At 41.2% G+C, this 14,787-nt stretch overlaps 1 protein-coding gene across 2 annotated transcripts; it reads left to right on the forward strand.

Moving 5' to 3' along the window:
• The first annotated feature begins 548 nt into the window (after positions 1 to 548).
• LOC110833339 (tubulin beta-4B chain) lies at positions 549 to 14,282 on the forward strand. 2 transcript variants are annotated; one of them, XM_022071294.2, is made up of 9 exons: positions 549 to 696; positions 6,485 to 6,593; positions 9,252 to 9,377; positions 9,784 to 10,013; positions 11,167 to 11,334; positions 12,080 to 12,265; positions 12,965 to 13,104; positions 13,551 to 13,812; positions 14,135 to 14,282. In XM_022071294.2, exons 1-9 carry the CDS (start codon positions 640 to 642, stop codon positions 14,198 to 14,200), a joined length of 1,344 nt encoding a protein of 447 aa, XP_021926986.1. In that variant the 5' UTR covers positions 549 to 639; the 3' UTR covers positions 14,201 to 14,282. The 2 variants fall into 2 exon arrangements, with proteins under 2 accessions (XP_021926986.1, XP_087204373.1); XM_087348247.1 differs by lacking the exon at positions 11,167 to 11,334 and adding an exon at positions 11,381 to 11,548.
• The last annotated feature ends 505 nt before the right edge of the window (positions 14,283 to 14,787 follow it).

Below are 14,787 nucleotides of genomic sequence, written 5' to 3' on the forward strand. Positions count from 1 at the left end.
TTGTATTCTGAAAACCCCAATGAAAGAAACTTAGCAATAGGTTAAGATAATATTGAAAAGGATTACAGAGAAATGGGGTGTGGGCTGAATTCATCTGGCGGGTTCTTGGAATCACGGTAATGAAATTACGAGATCCATGAAAGGCAGAAAATTTTAAATTTCTTAACTAGCTGTGCCACTATTAGCCTCCCAAGGCCTCGGTTCGCTTTACTGCAAGAAAAATAGACCCTTACCACACACTCTCAGCCTGAAGATGGTTGTCTTATCGGTAAGGAATCGTTAAAAGAGGTGCTTACTGCCTTCATCATCAGGACGAAATCTCGATTTCAGTGTTATTTTCGAGTGTCTGTGCCCCAGGTATCGTCCAGTTAAACAACACCAGATGCTAATAACAAGCAACAATGGGTTAAGATTAAGGTTGACCTTGAAATCGGGGCAGAGGGCAGCCATTGACAATACAACTGTTTGACGACGCCAAAGTGAAAAGAAAGCCGGTATGAGTTTCAAATCTGAAATAGTCACGTGAACGGCGTGCCCCCCTCCAAGTCTCCCCCAGCCGACGTCATACAGCGAGCCTGGCGGTAGAACGGAGCAGTCAGTATCAAAGACGGATTGTATTTGTAAGGACGCTACGCCACCATGAGGGAAATCGTTCATCTGCAGGCGGGACAGTGCGGGAACCAAATTGGGTCCAAGGTAACGAAATTCATCTGTGTATTCACGTCATAGAGTAGTATTTATTTAGTTGCGCCTTATTTATAAATGCCAGCCTAGAAACATGGAGGCTTTCCGAAGCACTGCAGTACAATAATAATGCGTCTTAATGTAATCGGGAAGTACGACCTTAAAAAGCCGGCGCGTGGAACTTCTGTATATAAAAGGCGCCATTATATTATCTTACCCGGAAAATCTGTTTGTGTCGGGTCATTTTTACTTGGATGTGAAAGTATTTTCTGTGTCTTAATTTTGAACCTGTGTGTGTGTGTGCATTGCACAAATGAGGGCATAATAATGAGGTAATGTCTGCATGCTTATATTTAATATTTCGATCTACTTGACTGGAATTATTCGATCCAATTCAACTTCGTACACGAAGCTGGAATCTAAATATTTATAATGTTTATGAAATGGCAAGTATGGCCAAGTACTCTGCAATGTAAAAATTTTTATTCCAGGTTATTTTATTACGTCGTAACTTAGTTTAACTACGAGAGGAAGAAATTTTGTGTTTTTGCGATGTGTCTGCTCAACGATGGGTTTGTGTCTGTAATATGTGAATATCAAGGCCGATGATAGAGATTCAAAATCACAAAAATGCGTTTGGAAAATGTATATAATCCAAGATAGGAACGCGTTTTTCTGTGTTCCTTCACATTGTTTGGTGTGATTTTGCTTCTTTATTAATATATCTGTACGTTACGTAATTAACTGTCTGCGTTCGAAGTATGACCGTGGCATTTTTATTACGTAGCGTGCCTTGCTGAGCGTGCTCCGGTTCACTGCTCGAAACATATCCGTTCCAAAAATATTTACCTCAAGCCATTCCCAACATTTCATTATTGCTTAAAAGTCCTCAGGGGACCAGAGAGAATAATATTAAGATTGATCGTAAATAAATCAAATGCGAGAGTCTAGGATGGATTCATCTGGCTCAGGATACGGTCCAGTGGCGGGCTTCTTTGATCAGCGTAATGATTGTTCGGATTTCACACAACGCGGGAGATTTGTTGACAAGCTGAGTGACGACTATCAGCTTCTAAATAAGTGCTCTGTTGCACGGAGTAAGTTAAACGTATGCATTTGATTTAACATTTCTTTCAATGTCCTATAACCTTCATATTAATTATTTAACTTAAACGGGGCCACGTTTCTGTTTTAATGTTTCTTCGCAGCAAAGTCCGTGTACTTGAGGTAAATGTGACGTCTTGTAGCGGAGTGTGAATTAGGTCCTTTTGAGTTCGATGTCGCGAGCAATGAGTTGTGTGTATTTTTGCGGACAGTCTGACAAGACGCCTCCACATTGTGCTTCTAATTATTGAATTTAAATCAGACACCGCAGTATTTTACTAGAGAAACCGTAAAGTTAACGTCCGTGGGGTAAAAAACCCAGAGTTCAGCGCCGCGAAGACAAAAGCCAGTCACTGCACCAGAACGCGATCCATTTCAAACGACGAACTTCACCGATAAGGCATTAATGAATCCTGTTCACAATTAATTTCTCTCGAATTGTGTTTTCGCAATCTTCCATATACGTCTCGCTTTTGCAAATAGCTGCTTTCCAATCAGAGTTGAGCAATCGCTTCCCGTTTGTCCAGCGTGGACTCCCTTGTCTTTCGTAACTTCTCTCGTTCGACTTAACAATTTTACCAATAAAATTGAGTTCCTAGTTACGTAATTTCCTCGAGTATATTTTTCGTAGGCCACCGACCTCTGGACCTTTCTGGCAGCAAATCACGATGTTCAGGTTAATTGTGAGAGACGTTTCGGTATACTTTGATCCAGTTTTAAACGATTCTGAAGAATGTCGACTTCCGGAACCCGCGAGACGGAATGCGATGTTCCTATTTTCTTTTATTTTTTTAACTGGTACACCACTGCCGTCTGTCTGATTGGTATTCAGCAGCACGCGTACTCGGTCTGAATCATTTCCTCCGCAGATGGCCACGAGAATAAAATATCTTGTATGCACATCTGCCATCTTGCCATATACACACACAAGTCATGTTGTGACTTGTTCGTCTACGAAACTAGTGTTTGGCAATAAATTACGATATTTATAGAAATGGCGCTCATGAGGAAAGCAGGATGTATTTTGTTAGTCTAGATTATTATGTGAACACAAATAAAATAAAGTTAAGTTGTTAAGACGTGTTGTGGGTTATGGCCAGTGTCTTATATCCCAAATAGAAATACTGTTGACACAAAAAACATTGGTCATGGCAGACGCCGACTTTATGAATACGAAAATGGCGAGCGAGACGTAGCGGCCTAGATTGTACTTGATCGCTCTGCAGAGCTACTTAATTGCCGCCAGAACCGGAAGGAACGTCGCAGTCTGAGGCGATCCGAAGTCTCGAAACGAAATCCGCATGCACGGGAACGCGTTAATGTAAGCGGTGGCCCGCTTTCTAATCCAGGTTTACTTCCTACCGGGTGCATAAAAATTTAGCCACATGCAACTTCATTATTGTGTAGTTGGGTGTTTAAACAACGGTCAGTATAATTGAGAACGAAGTGCTTTACGTGTGTTCGACAATCTCGCTAATTACTGTCGAAACCAGGGGGACCACAAGACAAGTAGCAGCTAACAAGTCGGGTCATTGATCCAACGTTGCTCTCTGTCCTTTTCACGAGCTGCTGAACCCGGACAAGTGTTGCTGAATATAAGAAGATCTCCAGATAATCCCGCTTAAAAATACACCCATCCCCGTTGAGTCAACATTAAACGGCACGAATAATGGTTTTGGTTCTTGTTTGATTCCCTAGGCTCGTCTTTTTGTGTACGAGGAGAGCATAATTTTTATCAACAGCAAGTTCATGACGTAACTACGTACATGGTTTTCAATAATGAAGGTAAAATTTAAATTTCGTATGTCACTGTTTGCGTGCAATCTTTATTCCATTGTTGACTTACTTTTCAGGAAACGTTTCGTAACAATGTCCATGCATTCAATTATTTCCTTGAAACACAAAGCCTCTGAACTTTTCCATTAAAACAGCTTATCTTCATAATTCTGGATGGGGATTTGTGTCTGATATCGCCCGTATCTAGACAAATCCGTCAGTTGTCTGATTAAAATTGTTAACTTTGTAACTGACAAATACAATATTTTTAAACTTCGCTAAACTTTTATCAGCTCTTCACAGTTTTAACAACACTCGGTAAAGGGATTAGGGCTGATAGGACAAGAGGAAAGAAACTTGTGCTGAATTGATATACGTTCGCGCCTGCAAATCATCGATTAGATTTCACGCATAATTGTAGCGTCGGAGAAGTTGCCGTTGAGTCACGGCGAGTATCACGCAACAAAATTGGCAGATTCTCTTCAGAATTGTTCTATTATCGTGAAGTCTTCCACGTACGCGTACTTTTTACGGAGTGTATGAAATGATGGACTTGTTTTCTACAGTATCTCATCGTTCTTTGGCAGGTTTCTTATTATAAACCGGGTAACGAACAGCGGTTTGTTTACTAAAACCGGTAAAAATTAACGGCTCCACGTATTTGAATGAAACTCGTTTTAGTCGTTACATAAATATTTTCCTCTTTTAAGGTTAATTTTTTTTTCCGCTGTGAGAATCGATATTTGAATAGGGTCAAAGTTTTCTCGGGCCCTTGAGAACATTTATCACTAGGTAACACGATGAAAGGGTGTGTACGTGGCAATCGATTATCTGTGCAAAGAGATAGGAGATGTTCCGTGCTGACTCACCATCTGGCATTGCAACATTGTTTGCCTTCGTTATTACGCAACACAGATACGAACCTCGTTTGCACTGTCCAATAGATAATATTTAATAATTCAGTTCCTACTGCAAAGAAAAACACGTCGCTTCATCATTTCAAGTATCAGTTTACGCAAAAAGAGAAATGCATTATCGCTTCTTATTCTCATCGACCGTCCAACTGCCCTTTGGGTCGTTGCTATGGGTTACACAGACAATGCCTTAAGTGCGTCAGGAAACTTCTTCGCCATATGCAAATGTTCTCATGAAAGAAAGTTTATTCATGTGTTATTGAGGCAAGTGGCCAGATTGGAACTACCAGTCCAAGAGGTGACGTCATAATAGATGTCTTGTTCGAATACAGTTCAGAACTCTTGGCTTTACGTAGTCACTACAAATTATGATGGAGTCTGGGAAGAATTTCCAGTTCCCTGAACTGCAAATTCGAAAATGTGGCCATGTGAAATGAACATGGGCTGAGAAATTTACAAAAACATTGCCATCGTGCGTGCATTTCTAAATACGTTCATTGAGAGTCCGGTGCCTTGGCTCTCTCTTGAATCCCGGAGTGGTTCTGCCTGCAGTGAGAAATTCAAGGTTGGTCCCCAGTAACACGAACGAGTCCCCGGCCAGTCGTCTCCAAGGATATCGGGGAAAGACAGGCGTAATACGAAAGTACCTGCTTTATCCCGCGACTACATATTGATACAGATTTTATATTAAATATGTTCAAAATATATAATGTTTAATGGCATAGAGAATATAAATAAAACGCAGAAGTAATTAATTAAATATGTAAATAACTTATAATATTCACGCCTTAACTGATTAAATAACCAATTAGGCCAACGAATACGTAACTAATGAACTGTATTCATCAGTGTTTTATGTGAGCTGGTGATGAAGACACTCCCGTGTTTGTAGAAGGCCACGAAGGTCCATAACCGAGGTCACAATGGCGTGCCATTCGATTAGATCCTAAGCCAACGCCGTAGCGTGTTCTCATTTTTTTAAAAAACAGAGCGTCCTGGGACGACCTTTCGCTTCGTGTTCCGAAGATGCCCGGTTCGATTCTTGACCGACATACCAGTTGACCTCAGTGAAGTTTAACGATGTTTTTCATCAAATGCTGGTAATTATGTCGTGTGTTTCTTGTTCGTGTTTTCGGATATGCCAAGAAACCGTGCACATTTTTTATTATTTAAAAAAAGTTCGTCTTTTCATCCCTTATATTTCACGTTTATAAGGGGTTGTATTTGACAGATATTTATTCTGCCAAGTTTTGGCGAAGATTCGCGAAATTTGAGAAGACGGACCTTCCAATTAAGCTCTCGTTTTATATACATTTCGTGGAAAATAATGCTTGAAACAATGCGTCAACAACATATAGATGTTAAATGTTGTGCGCCATTTTGTTATCGCGGAAAGAGGTTTGAAACAGGAAAAATACGAACCATGTGCGTGGTGTCGCAACATTTTATCACAGATTTGACAAAAATAACGATCGTTTCACCGATGGGAGGGAACATCTTGACGGCGCACGGCGAGGTCACCCTGGCTCCATGTTTGGCAGACACTTCCAAACATGGCCGACTGTTTCGTACGTATATGGCCCGGTTTGTGGCGGCGTGTTGAGCATGAATGACAAACAGGTTTGAACAAGTTTGTTCGGATAATTTTAGGAACACGTTATCTTTATAGAATTTTATATTTCCCTGGGCACTGACGACACCTGTCTTTTATTTTCATACTGCAGATTCAATTCTTAAATTCAACCGTTTCACACATCGCGTAATAAAAATCAGGATATTTTTAAAATTATTTCTATTCGCGTGGTAACAATGTTCTACCGTTCACTGTAAGCAGTGCGTCATTGATGCAAATGACATATTCAGGTTTTTGGACATTCAACAAAGGGTTTGTATTTTCAGCGAATGCAGTGTGGCATGAAAAACAGGTTTTGGAAGACACACGAACTTCAGACTTGACGCTCGACTTTCTACAAATCCCTGATAACAATCGCTGTTGACTGTTTCAGTTCTGGGAGATCATCTCGGACGAGCACGGGATCGACCCCACAGGCATCTACCACGGAGACAACGACCTTCAACTCGAGAGGATAGACGTGTATTACAATGAAGCGGCCCGTGAGTTTGAGTTGTTATTATTTATAGAGTTATGGGTGTGAGGTTGAGGACTGGGTTATACTGGCTTTCGTCAGGGACCAGTAGCGAGTTCTTGTGACAAAATGTTACATCACAACAGTTCCATTTTTCAGAACACAGAATATTAGCAAACTTCGGTTCCGTACGAGAAAATCGACTCGCCAACAACGCTGTAATTTCTACGTGGCGTGATTAGAGTGTGCTACCGATCGACCTCTTTTGTAAGTCTAAGGCACGGCCTTCGCCTTCAGGGACTGTAATTCTGTTGGAAGAAGTTGAAATATCGACATTCTGAAGAAGCGGACTATTGGTTGTTCTCCATTGAAGAACTTCACATGAACCTTTTATGATTTAATGGAGCATTTTGTAGATGATAAAAACGACATTTTTATCGGAAATATGAAGGAAAGAATCACTTTGGAGATCTAAACTAAGATAGGATGATAATATTAAAGTTTGAGAGAGTTTGGAGTAGCCTTATCTGGCCCAGGACATGGATCGTTGTAAAAACTGCAATCGGATTGCATAAAGGGCGGGGGATTTTGTTAGTAGGAACGCGCCAAACAGGGAAAGGTACCTCAGATTAAGAACAGTGGATTGTAATGTCCACGCAATAAGAGAGGATGTCGTTCAGAAGTCACAAGACGCCCCATTAACAGGAAAGCTGGCCGTTATCTAATCAGGAAGCCGCGAGAGAGAGAGAGATATATCGTTGTACTACAAGGTTATAAACAAAATGGCAGAATAAGAACGGCTCTTAGAAGATGGCCGTGGAACCACAGGTTAAGGAATACGTTTGATTCGTAGGGGGTCTGAATTCTTTACAAATGGTCGTATATTCACGACTCCGCCTCGTGAAAACACGTAATATCAGTGCCCGCACTGGATGTAATGACTCGGTCGTCAACACCACGTTCGTGAAGACTTTGTTTAACGCTAGATGACGAGGGAGCTTTTGAAATACAAACTCTCGTCTTCAGAAACCGCGTTGACACAATGAGTGTCCTCCAGGAGCTATGCCACTGTTGCACGGAACGACTGTCTTTGTGTGCGTGACGGGAGACCTCACGTGTCTCATTGTGGAGCAGAAACCGGGTCACCGGGGCTCCACAACGGTTTTTCAGTCAGACGATATTTATAAAACCGTCCAGACTCGTGCCTTTCCCAAAAACATCAGGATGTGTCGGTTCTGAGGGTCGGAGCTAATGTTTTCAGGACAGTATTTATATCGGACAACAAGACTGGATAAGGCTATTACGTCAGTTCAGTTTCGAAACGTGCAATTGCTTACTGTGCTCAGTGCGAACTGAGAGCGTTTGTATTCGTCTCATTTATTACCTTGGATACGATTTCACGAATCGTCGTAAAATAAGCCGTGAACGAAAGACAAGAAATGTTTGACAACGTCAGAATATTGTAGAGAATGAATAATTTATATTATCTTTACGACTAACCGTACATCATGAAAATTAAGAACTCTGTCCGACACTGCATTGAAATCTGTACATTCTACGAATGAAGTGTCCACACGTTATGTTTAGTTGAACAGTTAGTACGCCATGTATCATCGCTGACGTCACAATAGACGGTAATTGTTTTAAAAATAAAAAAAAACCTCATCGCCGTGATAATTTTCGCAAGCTACAATCTTCATCTCAATTTACGTTGGCGTTCTCGTGTGAATTATCTGTAACCGTCTGAAGCTTGTCTAAACAGTATTTAAGAATTGAGGCCCTACCGCGAAGAAAACACGACACTTCACCATTACACAGATCAACTGGTTAACGATGTTTAAGGAAATTATCGCTGCTTACGGTGAAAATCATACAAAACTCGCGAATAAGAAATGCAGTTATTGATTGTAAAAGCAGGTGGGGCGTGTACTGAATGCCCCGTAATCACAATGAACTGGGAGTAACTTGATCTTTCATTGTTATTGCGGATCGCGTGTTTGTTCAATGCATCGTACTTTGAACTTACGTCCTGGCTGTACAATGTAAGATCCGGGGAAAATGTGTGTCACTTTTGTTGTACACGTCAGTAAATATCCTTTGGGTTATTTTTTTTATCAAAAATATGCATTGTTTTGAACGATACTTTCGTATTGTAGCTTCGAAAAAACTACGTGCTACAATAATTCTAGCGATCTTAACAATGTGTGGAAAGGAGGCCCATTTATACTGTTTATCGCTACAATGCAATCTCATTTTCTGCTGGTAGTTTTTAATGTTTCTAATTTTGAATTCCTTTAAGAAATTAATTACAGCAGATTGAACACACATCCAAGTAAGTAAACGTTCCCAACAGATTTATAGGTGCAAGCTTATGTTTAACGACATCCATGTTGGATCTATTGATATTTATGTCCATTATTACGTAATAGAGAGCAGTTCACGGAATTATTAATATTGAGGTCCTGCGTCACTGAATGGTTCCAGGAAGGTCGTGATCCTGTTTTATTTAGAGCTAATTACTGAGGTGTGTCATCGTAGAACTTGTTCTATTTTGATCGATCACAAGGCCACATCAGGAAGTTCATACGCTATAATCAAAACGATTAATAAGGAATGTGAGACACGGAACTAATATCGCATTAACAAAAGTGTGCTCTGAGGTAATTATGTTTTTATTGTTTTGCAGGTGGTAGATATGTACCTCGAGCAATTCTGGTGGATCTTGAACCCGGGACCATGGATTCAGTGCGTTCGGGACCGTTCGGACAGCTGTTCAGACCGGACAACTACGTGTTCGGACAGAGCGGAGCAGGTGGGTTGTTCCCTTACAGCTTCTTACAGAGGTTCAGCGGAGGAAACGCTGATTCTGTTTAAAGATCACGCAACTCTCAGATGGCATAAGTGCATTGCTTCGAAAGAGAGCCTTGTGGAACTGATACAGGGTGTGGTGATTTTGTCTGTCAATTTTATTTTGATTCTAAAGAAAGGTTTCAGCTTCTTACTCTCTGGTGGCAAAACCTGACGCCACATCCCGTGATTCCGAGCCATTGAAGTGGCCGTAGCATATTTTAAGATATTACCCTGGCATTTACTGGGAAAGACGGGGGGGAAACCCAAATGTATCAATCGGTAAAGTGAGTCTGTGGTCTGGTGTTCGAACCAATGACTCCCGTAACACAAAAAAAAAGATCGACGACAGTTTTGTGTGGTATCGACAGGGAACAACTGGGCAAAGGGCCATTACACGGAGGGAGCTGAGCTAGTGGATTCTGTGCTGGATGTTCTGCGTAAGGAGGCCGAGGGATGCGACTGCTTGCAGGGCTTCCAGCTGGCCCACTCGCTGGGTGGGGGCACAGGCTCCGGGATGGGGACCCTGCTCATATCCAAGATACGAGAGGAGTACCCCGACAGAATCATGAACACTTTCAGTGTAGTGCCTTCTCCAAAGGTAAGTGTCACAGAAATTAACGCTTTAAAGCTGAAGCTAAATACGATCTGAGAATTCGGTCCATGCCGCAAAGAAAACGCGACTCGTCACCATTACAAAGATCGACTTGTTAACGCCATTTAAGGAAATTGTCACTGTTTACATTGAAAATCTTACAAAACCCTCTAACACAAAATGCAAGAGTTACCGCTGGGTTTTGAAACGCTAAGAAAACTTGAAACGCATTGTTTTTCAGTATCACGACATACCCCTCTGGCCACTTGATGGTCATCCGTCGCTGCAGAACTAATTGCTTCGCGTAAATTCTTCTGTCATGTCTTCGCAGTTTCTGCGCTAGTGCATGGGCGTGGCTTCTGTGAATGTTCGCTCGATCGTGATACTCGTGCTTCCGCTAAGCAAGGTGGTGGGAGGACGAGTCATTTCCATAAGTATTAATTAAAATATTTAAAGTGATCTGACATTGCGTGTAAAATTTTGCCGTGAATATCGTAAAATATTGAATCCAGAACTTGAACATCGGCGTCAATCCACGCGTAATAGCACAGAACGTGCAAAAAATGAGAAATGTGTGACTTTACAAATTTTAGTTCAGATATGCCATGATAAGTGATAATTTGCCACATTAACTTGTAGATGGGAGGATGATATTAAAATGGATCTAACATAATTAGGTTATGATTTGTATTTGAGGCTTAGGATCGTATGCACTGCTAAAGTTTCTCGTGTGGTAACGGAGATACATGCATATTTTATTATAAAGTACAATTCATACTGTTATATAAATTTCATAAACTATGGGTTCACCTAACGTAATAATAAGTTACAAATAGATCTACACACAGAAGAAAATTTATCACTTATTTGTAAACAACAGTAAATCCGTGGCCAAATGAGTATTTATCAAGTGAGGAAAAGCATTTTACTATGTCGTCAGACGAGCCAAATAAATGGTTTTATGATGTCGACTGGAAGTTTCTTTGTTTTTGGCAACAAACTTTTTTTTAAAAAAAAAAATCTTGTACCGAGTAATGCAAGACTGCACCTGGCGATGATACAGCGAACCACTGCTCAGCTTACTGTGTGATCTGCTTACTTGTTTGTTTGCTTGCTTGTTTGTTGCTGGGTTGGCAAGTTGTGTGGCGTATGCTTGCAGGTGTCGGACACGGTGGTAGAGCCGTATAACGCCACGCTGTCGGTGCACCAGTTGGTAGAGAACACCGACGAGACGTTCTGCATAGACAACGAGGCTCTGTATGACATCTGCTTCCGCACACTCAAGCTCACCTCGCCCACCTATGGAGATTTGAATCATCTCGTCTCAGTAAGTAGGGGAGGGGGTAGCATACAACGCTATGCGACTGTTTCAGGTGTCTGAAGTGGTCTTGGAACCTTATAATGCCGTGCTTTCAACACATCAGTTGGTGGAGAACAGTGGCGGAACTTACTGCATCGACAACGAGGCTCTGTATCGTATCTGCTCCCAGACTCTGCGCCTCGACAGTCCGTCATATAGGGATCTCAATGAGCTGGTGTCTGTGAGTAGTGAACGGCGGAAAGGCTTACCATTGAGTAAAAGGGTAATTTATATAACAAAGACGAACAGACATGTGCTGGAACACGAGGTAGGAGCTGTCTCTCGATGTGGTTCATAAATTAATATGATTTAAATTTGCTGGAGTTATTCATCTTGTTTGAAGGCGTATCCTTGTTAGAAATTGGGATTACGAACTTATTCACATTTTACTTATTTCGGAAAATAATGATACTGATATGGCGATTTAATTCGTATTCTTTACCAAATTTTATTAGCCTTTTTAAGTCAAAGCACATCTGAAAGATATAGAATTGTGGTTGTGACCGGTTTTCGTCAGAGTAGATTTTTCCTGCCAACATCATTCCACTGCTGCCCCCATATTATCGGAAAATTACGTCCAAATACTCGGTGGCTGTCTCCTTCCAAATCCCTATCTAGCACGCCACTCGTGATGGTCCCGTATAATTTAAACAAACTTGGTACAGCGCAGTCAAGTCCATCCGCAACAAAAAACTGTTTTAATTTCCTGCAGATCACGATGTCGGGTGTGACAACGTGCCTCAGGTTCCCAGGCCAGTTGAATGCCGATCTCCGCAAACTAGCCGTGAATATGGTGCCTTTCCCACGTTTGCATTTCTTCATGCCTGGGTTTGCCCCGCTCACAGCTAGAGGGAGCCAGCAATATCGTGCTCTCACAGTGCCAGAACTCACGCAGCAGGTTTGTAATTGTGTCTCATTCTTATCTGTTCTCTGCTCTCCTGTTTGAAACTGAATTCTGAGACAAAGTGCTTTTGAATCAGCCACGCACTTTATATCTTTTTAAGAGCTAAATAAACTACAGTTTTAACAGCATCTTTGTATTACCCAAGAATTTATAGCTAACTCCGTGGAGCACAGTCTTACGAACCAACAACAGATATCATTTAGCCAAGAAATTCCCAGACTTTTATAGAACCTAAGTATCATTACTGTATTCACAAGATCCAGCCACTGGATCTTATCCTAAGCCATATTAATCCACTCCCAATACCACGTTTCTTTTAAATACATTTTAATATTATTCTCCCATCTATGCTTGGGGTATCCCCAAGTGGTCTCTTCCATTCAGGTTAAAAGTCAAAATTTAGCGCATTTTTCTTATATTTTCCACACGTGCCACTTGCCCCACCCACAGGATACTCCGTGCATCAATAAATTTGCTGTTATGGAACCTGAAGGTCTCTCGCCGCCCTAAATCTCTGACGCTGGCATTTCAAAGTTCCTGTCACACTGCTGTGTGAACAATTTAATTTTTTGTTGGGTGAAATAAATAAATAAATACTGAGGAAGATCTTGAATGGAAGGAACTTTACCCAGAAATTATTAATTTGATATCGCTGAAAGCGAGCCATAACTCTTACCATACCGTGCATTGCAGATGTTTGACGCAAAGAATATGATGGCGGCGTGTGATCCCCGGCACGGACGTTACCTCACGGTAGCGGCGATCTTCAGGGGCATGATGTCCATGAAGGAGGTTGATGAACAGATGCTCAACGTTCAAAATAAGAATTCCAGGTAAACAGAAACTGAAGTTTCTAATTTTGTTCAAACAAAAGTGAAATATTAAGAACGTTCACCAAAAACATGGAATGCATAATTAAATTTCATCTCTTCCACAACTTAACAGTGATGTACAAGCACATGACAGTCAACTGTGATGCTTACTAACTCCATCATTGAGCAGAGACCTTTATGGGAAGCTCATAGTTGCTTACCTATTCAAAACACCACAACCCCCCCCCAATGGAATGCAAAGTTTTATTTCTATTGTGCACAAAAATCTGCCATTCTATATCCTGAGCTAAATGAATTCAGACCCCCCCCCCCCCCCCCCAGGTAAGATCCATTTTAATAGTATTTTCCCATCTATGCCCAGGTTTTCTGAATGATCTCTTTCCTCCAGGCTTTCCAACCAAAATTTGCTGAAACTGTTTCTCAGTCTTCCTCTTACCTCTTTCCAGTTACTTTGTGGAGTGGATTCCAAATAACGTCAAGGTTGCAGTGTGTGATATTCCGCCGCGTGGTCTTAAGATGTCGGCAACATTCATTGGTAACACGACCGCAATTCAGGAGATTTTCAAACGCATCTCTGAGCAGTTTACGGCGATGTTCCGGCGCAAAGCATTCTTACACTGGTACACAGGAGAGGGGATGGACGAGATGGAGTTTACAGAAGCAGAGTCAAACATGAATGATCTCGTATCTGAATATCAGCAGTATCAGGTACAAAACAACCTTCAACAAAAATTTCATGTTACGTTTAGCCCATCATGACTGCTTCGACTCGATTATGCCAGTGACGCTTGGTGAGCCATAAAAGTTATGAACTGTGCAATTTCCATCCTAATTTTGATCCAGATATTTCAGACTACTTTGTTTTCACGATTTACTGTATTTACATGAATACGCTAACTAGTGTAAAAAATTGTTTTCCCCTCACTGTAAACTTTAAAAATTGGGGTGGCTGGGCACATTTAATAGGGCAGATACAATAAATTCTGACACATGGACCTTATGACAATGTTTTTTTTTTCTTTCCTTCCAGGAAGCAACAGCTGAGGACGATGTTGAGTTTGAGGAGGAGGAAGAGTTGGCAGAGGAAACTGAATGAAAATTGTCATTTCATGTACACTGTCTTCCCTCACCCAATTTATAATGTTCCATAATAAAAGAAGTTCTGATTTATAAACAAATTATTAGTGTGATTGGACAATACAGTAATGAACCAGAGTTCCGTAAGAGACAGCGCGAGACTAGCCGAGCGTGCCGTCGGCTTTCCAAGGATTCTACCCCATGAAGTTAATATTACTTCGACTTTGTCCCAGTCTAGTATTTGCAGTTGTTAGGAAGGTTGATCTTTCCATCCTCGGCAGTTGCCGTACAGCCCATTAAATGGTTACCGATGTTGTGACTTGCCCAGAAGACCACAATTAAAAATAAACCTCCCCCCTCGGAAACTATGCGTGACATTAACACAAATCATTAAATATGCAAAGTTATTCATAGGTTAATGCCATTACTACTACAAGAGTTACAAAAGGCATATGGGACTGGAAGATCATGAATGGTTTGTAGATAAGGATTTTGAAGGAAATATCCTAGAATTTGCCTGAGACAGCCTGTAGCAGCACATCCAGGATTTGAACTAGTCAGTTCCTAAACACGAGTCTACATATTCAGACGAGGACAACGTAATTT

The sequence above is a fragment of the Zootermopsis nevadensis genome, unplaced genomic scaffold, assembly GCF_977971745.1.
Source record: "Zootermopsis nevadensis isolate Lab colony 2312 unplaced genomic scaffold, Znev_1.0 Znev_ptg000012l, whole genome shotgun sequence".
NCBI classification, from domain to species: domain Eukaryota; kingdom Metazoa; phylum Arthropoda; class Insecta; order Blattodea; family Termopsidae; genus Zootermopsis; species Zootermopsis nevadensis.